The sequence below is a fragment of the Notothenia coriiceps genome, unplaced genomic scaffold (assembly GCF_000735185.1).
Source record: "Notothenia coriiceps isolate Sejong01 unplaced genomic scaffold, NC01 NC01_scaffold00037246, whole genome shotgun sequence".
Classification (NCBI taxonomy): Eukaryota; Metazoa; Chordata; class Actinopteri; order Perciformes; family Nototheniidae; genus Notothenia; species Notothenia coriiceps.
In genome coordinates, this window is record NW_011369947.1 from 3,371,317 (window position 1) to 3,379,103 (window position 7,787).

Here is a 7,787-nt window from a genome sequence, read left to right on the forward strand (position 1 = left end):
GTTGCCATAACGATAACCCTATAATAAACAGAATGATGATGCCTAGCCTCCAGCCAACACTGTCATGCAGACCTGGCACGACAACGAGTTGGCCAACACACTGTGGTTATCAGAGGAGAGACTATCAGCTCTCACCCACTTCACTTATTTCTGCCTCTGAATCTCCAATACTCTTGATTCCTCGCTCACAACCAGTAATATTGGTCATCTCTCTCGCAAACAGGCTCTTCTGCCTCTCCCTGGTGCTCCCTCTTGCCTCGCCTCTAATTCAATTACTTTCTTTGTCTTGTCTGGCTCTTCGCTGCTCTCTTCAGGTAATCTGATTTTAATGGAGAGCTGGCAATTAAAACACAGATGATTTGAGAGAGATCTATCCTTCACGCTCGCCAGCTTAATGAAATCCAGAATTCATGACTATCAGGCAGCTAAAGTTCAATTAGGTGACACTCGAGTTAGGAGGACGTTCTCCTTGTGAAGTGTTCACCGTGAAAGCCTCGCCGGGATTCTTCAGGTCTGTTTGGATCCTTCCCATCTGCCGGTGGTATAAAACAGCTTACAACAAAAACCTGCCTAAAAATATGTCTTTGTGCAGCTGGGCCAGCAATAGCCTTGGTGGATGGCATTTAGTTTTCGTACAGAGACAGTATAAACAACCCAAACCAAAACGCATTTGTGTCCATTTTAACCTTTCTCATGAGCGTAATATCTACATAGATTTAATAAGCAACTGATATAACAATTTGGTGCCAAATTTCAAGTTCAGTTACATTACAAAACATGTTGTTAACTCTGTACATGGGCGTCACAGCCATTGTATGAGGGTGGGACAAGTCCCCCCCACTTTTTGAAATGATTAGTTTAGACCCCCCCCACTTCTACCATGTGGAAAGTCCGTGAATCGGTCTATCCACTCGCCGCACTTTGTAGAGCGCTGTGTCAGTGTTTCACTATCAAATCCATTCCACTTGCTTATTGAGAGAATGCCCAAATCAATGAAACTCCGTACCATGTTTTCACTGCTACTTTGTACCAAGGCAGATTCTCCCATAGTGCATGCATGTTCAAGGAGTGTTGTCATAGTTGGACAGCTCAGATCTGTTGTATGAAGCGATGCCGGTAGCAGAGGTAAGGCACACACACCAAGAAGTCAGGACATTGTTAATACAGCGAAAATCAAAGCTGACGATCTCTTGGTTTGATATGTTTTCTCCCCCAGACAACATGGACGTAAGAACATTTTTTTCAAAGAAGAGGAAAGTAAGTCTTCAGCTGGTAGCAGTTCATCAGTTAACAGTGAAAAAAAAGAAAAGCGTCTCACTTCTGGAGAGGAGTTTCGTCTTTATGTCATGATAGAGAAATACAAATACTGAATAGTTTAGATTAGAAAAGGCATCAAAATGCCAGGTTACTAGTATTTATCATGTAAACAGGGAAGATGAATAACCCGATCTCTCTGTGCTCATGTAAACACCATATCCCCATATGATCATATCCGGGATAATACTCATAAACGGCTTACAGATGTCCATGTAGACGCAGTCAGTGTGTTTTACTGGAGCCTCAGTTCGAGTTCTTTAACTTCAGTACTCTCTCTCAAAATGGTAATGTGCATTATGTTTTAATTATACTTATCATTCAGAAGCTTTTTGTGTGTGTTTATGTTTTACTGAGTGCTTATAGGCAATTTCCATCCCAGTATTCAGTTAACTATTTATTTTCTGTGTACATTACATAGACTAGCTAATATTCTACCTACTGCTTGGGACTTTGAGTCTTCAACATGTCCAATGTCACAGACTGGGACTTACTTTAGAGTCAGTTGTATTTACATTCAGTCTGACTTGTTATGATTCAATGTGAAAGAGTATACTGCTCAATACATAATTATCACTTCACCACCTCTCTTGACATCTAGGCGCTTGAGAGTGAGGCAGAATACAGGGACAGTGGAGTGAGGTCAATTGCTGAGGTGAGTGATGAAACGGAAATGACAGTTTAGAGTAAATTGTGATGTGGACTCTCATCCCAGAATTTTAAGGAAATCAGTGGGGATATTGAACAGGAAACATTTCAAATGTTTCCTGTTCAATATCCCCACTGATTTCCTTAAAATTCTGGGATGAGAGTCCACATCACAATTTACTCTAAACTGTCATTTCCGTTTCATCACTNTGAAAAGCCAGGGTTTGACCTCGATTTTAGGTTTATTTATGAACATGATTGAAATCAAGAGATATTGTAGTTATTTTGTTGTTGTAACAATGTAAACAAACCTTTTTCTTCAGACTTTATTGGATATTGGAGTTCTGCTATTAATGAGTGCACATGCCCTAAAGCTGTTGGATGCACTATACCAGTATGTGCTTTTATTGCTGGGCGTGGTTATTTTGTAGACCACTGATCTTTGTTTAAATACCCCTTCCAGCTGGAACAATGTACAGAGGGACTTACAAATGTCAGAAATGATTATTCTTGGTAACTCAAGTCAGATTTAATGGATCTGGAAAATAAAACTCTTGGTCCAAGCCTTCAGTCGAGGAGGTATTGTTTTTCATTTTATTGATCTGGTTCTGTAAACTCAGAACTGTTTATGTATCTGAAACGCATCTTGTATGTACTCCTCTGCAGGATCAATCAGTTGACTCTTTTTATGTTGTAGATTTATTGCTATAGAACCATCTTTGTATTACTTTATTACTATTATTCAGACCTGAAAACATGGGCAGTTTGAGTATGGTATGTTTAAGTCAAATAATGTCAGCTGCTACAAATTCAGTTTTTTTTATTTTTAGGTGGGCTTTATCCCATTTTGGATCACAGATCATAGATTGGATGTTTCTTGGAAAGAATCTGCCACACTTTTACAGTTGTGTGGCTCCTTCTGCCCTCTCTTATAGGTTATATTAGGGCTGCTCAATTAATCATATTTTAATCGCAATTACGATTATGGCTTGCAACGATTACGAAAACGACGTAATCTAAATAAAACGATTTTTTTTTTTTTTTTTCTTGTCCAATACATTTATGTTTTCAAAGTAAATGGATAATTGTTTTTAATAATCGTGATATCAATTATTGACCCAAATAACGAGATTATGATTTTTGCCATAATCAAGCAGCCCTAGGTTGTATGTCCCATTGGTTTCCTGCTTTCCTTTGAATATATGCTGGAAATATGTAAGTGGTAGCGTTGGAAAGCAACTAAGTACATTTAAAGTACTTTACTTGAGTACTTCATTCAATGCTACAATTCTTATACTTCATTACAATTAAAAGGGAAATAATGTAATTTGACTACACTACATTCATTAAACATCTTTTCAGAACTTTTAACTAAATGCAACTCTTAATACATTCTTCCAGCTCTGGGTATATGCATTAAGATCTGTAATGTATTGTTGAGATGTTTCGACTTTACTACCAACTGATTGATCTGTGATGTTGCTTTAAGATTGCTATTGTAACAGTTGCTGAGGAGGAGGATAAACAAAGTAACACAATGTGGTTATTTGATTCAACAGCACGACTAAAGGAACTTAGAATCAATCTTTACCAAATCACTGGAACACCTGCTGAGGTGAATTTACTGCCACTTTACTGACTGTGCAATGATAAATTGGCCTATCAAAAAGTATTTTCCAGTCTGCTCCTTTAACATTTCTTCACACAGAAAAAGGAAACAACATTGCATTGACCTTCAGCAGCACACAGTGCTTTATCTTCCTAGTCTTACCCCATTAATAAAAACTCCCGCAGTGCTGCAGGTGACGCAGAGGGTCTCAGTGTCACACGGCTCGATCACTAGGTAACACATCTCGCGATGAACCTGTCTCCAAGGAGGGGCACGGCAGCCATTTGAAAATATATAATCTGAAGAGGAAAGGGGAGGAACGTTGCATAAATCTTGCCAAAAACGTATTATATTAACAGTATACAGGAAAACTGCAGAGGTCGTAGACATGAGCCCTGGGTAACTCTATCCTTTCAATTGCAATATAAATCAACCACTAAAAGGAGGCCCTTAGTGACGCTAGTATATTTTAAGGCCGTTTGCAGTATTTCTTTATACAGTGTCAATCCAACATGAGAAATGAGTACTGCTTTAACCGCCTGGTGTGCACTTGCTTTATAAGGCCATGATAAGTGCACTGCATTGACTAACGACTTGGTCAACTGGAATCTGACAGATATAATAGCTTCCATGTCTGTTGTGGTGGCAAATGCAGACTTTTTTATGCGTTGGAATATCCAGCTTTAGTGTTAATAGCAATTGCTCTCCTTGCAAGTCAGTGAAATGTGGAGATAATTCAAACCTGATGTGTATCGAATGGACTTCAACACCCTTTTTTCCCCTTCAATGCTTGACTGTTTCAGTGAATCCACTTCATTCTTCACTGCGGTGGGGTCAAGCCTGATTTTTCTGTAATGAAAATGTAGAAAAACAAAACAAACATCTAATTCCTCTCATTCATTCATGGTTCCCTTTTCTAAACCTGCTGCCTATTCCAATCATAAACAACAGCATGTCGCAGTAGGACTGGTTAGGTCGGAGTGAAAGAGGATAGGCGTGGAGGATGGAGAGATAATCAGAGAGATTTCTGAGACAGCTGGAGATAAAAGACGCACATACCCGGCTATCTCTTCGAGGCACTTGCTGAGGAGCTTGTTATCCAGATTTTGGAGCAACAGGAACAGCTTGACCTTGACCTCCGAGTCCTTGCCCTGATCTTTCACTTTGTCTACCAGACTTAGCACGTCAGTATCGGTGTCTTCTCCCTGCAGGATGCTGGCAACACTGGAACCAAGAATCTTAACCACGGGGTATCTATTTTCTGAAGGAAAAAAAAGATATTAACTTATACACATCTTTAGATTCAGAGCCTGATTGCAGTGGCATGGACGATATGAGTTGGAATCATTTGGATCCAACAATGAGGCAGCCCCTTTATGTACTTTTCTATTAGGGCACCCGTATTGTGGTGCACACGACGATATTGGGCTTGAGAAATCAGTTTCATCTTTTAAATGCATACTTTGATGAAAACCATGATGGTCATGTTTTATTGTGCTTTTATTGAGTCCATTCTGTCTTTTTCTAACTCTCTCAGTCAGTTTATCAAGTGGTCTAGCAGACTGATTGGTGAGTCACAGCGAAACCTCGAGACCCTGTACCTCAGAAAGCTACAGCAGTTATCCAGCTTTATGTTAAATGATGACTCCCACCCTCTACACACGGAGCGGAGGTTAGTAGTCCAAATGTGTAAAACAAAATGGTATAAAATAACCTAAACCAGGCTTTTATGTGAATCCCTCTCTATGTACTTTTAAGTTTTGTCAAATCTTTATCTCTTCTTAATTGTATCTGTATTCATTGCTGTGGTTAGTTGTATCTGTTTTTACTCCTGTTTCAATGTTTGTAATGTTACTGCCTTGGGTTTTAATGTATGTAGCGCACTTAATTACCAAGCATTATTAGATGATCTTAGACAAAAAACAATGAAGTCTGTAGGTTATGAAGCTATGCCTAGACTCCTTAAGATGCTAATTAGATTCAAATATCACCCTGTGGTCATCATGCTTACCTTCTAGACATGCTTGAACCTCTTCCACCTTCTTATCTTCTGCCAGATGAATGAGTTTAGAGAGCTGGCTGAAGCTGCGTACAGAAACAGTAGGAGGGGAGAGCTGCAACAATGGAAGCCCTTCACTGTCTCTCTCATTGGACTTTACGTCTGAGTCACTGCAGGGAAAAGAAACCAAAAACAGTACTTCAGTTTTATCCCTCTTATGACTTTTCTTGTATTAGATTATAAAAGCCAACACACTTAAGGAAGATCAGAGTCTGTATTTTTTTTTCTCTACTTCTCCCCTTCCAAGATACAAAGCTAAACACACGCTGGACCAGAACTTCTGAAGAAATAAAATGGAATGTACTCAGTCGAACTGAAGCTGAATAACAAATTAATTATAGCCTATACTGCTTTGAGTAAAGCCAAGGTAAAATACATTTGGACACCATGGTGACAGCATATCCTGCACAGACACGTAATACTGAAAACACCGGCCAACCAGCTGCCTGCCTCATGATTAGACCAACCTGATGTCATAGTCTGTTTTGAAATCAGATGCCACTAAAGTGGTACTCCACTGGAGAGGTTCTTGAAACACATGCAAGGCCTCCTGTGGGTGTTGGGAGCCGAACTGCTCAGCAAAGCTCAGGATTTCCTTCAACAAGGACTCATTCATTGGCGTGGACTCAAGTTTGCCAGTACCAGAGCTGGCCGGGGTCCACTGGGCTGCCCTCGTCAGTGATAGCCCCATAGCAGCGGCTGGGATATTCTGAAACTGAAAAAATAAAAACAACACTATTTTAAACAGTGTGTCACTTTACTCAAACTCATTATTTTTCATCTGTTGGCTTTGGGGCTCATGAGGAAAAATTGAGAGGTCATGCTTTATTTCTAGACTACTTTGATATTAGATTGTTTGATTTTTTTAAGTGTAATGATTAGCTATTTCTTATTTGCTTTATATAATAGTTGATTGAATAAAGAGTTTGGATTCTTAACTGACCTGTTAACAGTTAGTTTAGGCTTAAGATTATTGTTAATCGTTTGAAACTATTTTCCAACAGTTCATAGCCATAATGACTCATTTAAAAAATATGTTCAGATTAAATTATAGTGAAAGTAATTGTTCATATGTATTTTTGCCGTTCATTCAAAACGTGAAAATACATTGAAAAGCTAACTAACATTTCAGCTAACGTTCTAAAAAAAGGCACGTTGAGTTTATGGTGTTAAATAACGTCTACAATTATGGTTTTCTGAATATTATTTACCTTTATGAAATATATTTAAGCAGTAGGGAATAAGAATACTTGCTCACGTGCTTACATGGTAGTTGTCAAGCTCTTCCTTTTTACAACAATGTCGAGGTTTAAGTACCAACGTTTAATATGCTAACTTAGTTTAAGCGTTAGTGTAGTGCCGTTAGCAAAGCTAATACACATCCTTTAGATTACTGTCGACTAACTACAACCACTTTGCGCTATTCCTTGTTAATAAAAAACACATATTACAAGTTTTAACCATGACTTGCTACTTCTAGTCATGTAAACTTACCGTGTAATTCAAGGTTTTTGTCTATTTCTAAACTTCTACCGTAAGTTTGGTATCAACCGTGTCCATGGAAACCACACACGCCTCTCCCAGCAATATCCGACCCTTTTGGTTGCTATGATACGACCAAATACAACGGAACGCGAGTTGGTTCAAAGATGACTAAACTCAAACTTTTAATAATCTATTTTAGTGTAATGAAACATTACCATTACTATATTGTTCTATGTTGTTTGGAATACAAAAATAAGATTAAGGAAAATATATATAAAGAATACAAATAAAACTGAAATATAATTATTTATATTTATGTGTACAGAGCAGATGCAAACTACCTGTGTGTGAACTGTAACTGTAGAAATGCAAGTGTTGTGACTTGCATGGTCAGAGTCTGCGAAATGTCTAGGAAAATGCTGTCATAATAATAATATCCCTGTATGCTTTCCCTTTTGAGTGTCCACATGACCGCATATTTGAGAGCCTATTTCCCCTCTCACTACTGGTTTGGCAGTGTCCTGCGGACAAACATTGGCAAGTGAAAACAGTCTATTTGGGTGGATACTCTCTGTTTAGACTCGACAAACAGGTTCACTCAGTTTAAGGTAGATACACCAATCCAAACGAGTATGTTAAGCCTTATTTTGGACATGGAAATGTTCAAATTTA

General features: G+C 38.6%; 1 protein-coding gene across 1 annotated transcript; it reads right to left on the reverse strand.

Annotated features, from left to right (window-relative positions):
• Positions 1–436: 436 nt before the first annotated feature.
• LOC104966301 (armadillo repeat-containing protein 4-like) lies at positions 437–7,211 on the reverse strand. Its single transcript, XM_010795488.1, has 7 exons — positions 7,125–7,211; positions 6,098–6,345; positions 5,583–5,740; positions 4,631–4,832; positions 4,314–4,420; positions 3,734–3,870; positions 437–532 (listed from the first exon to the last, which is right to left on the reverse strand). Exons 2-7 carry the CDS (start codon positions 6,319–6,321, stop codon positions 437–439), a joined length of 924 nt encoding a protein of 307 aa, XP_010793790.1. The 5' UTR covers positions 6,322–6,345; positions 7,125–7,211.
• Between the last annotated feature and the right edge of the window lie 576 nt (positions 7,212–7,787).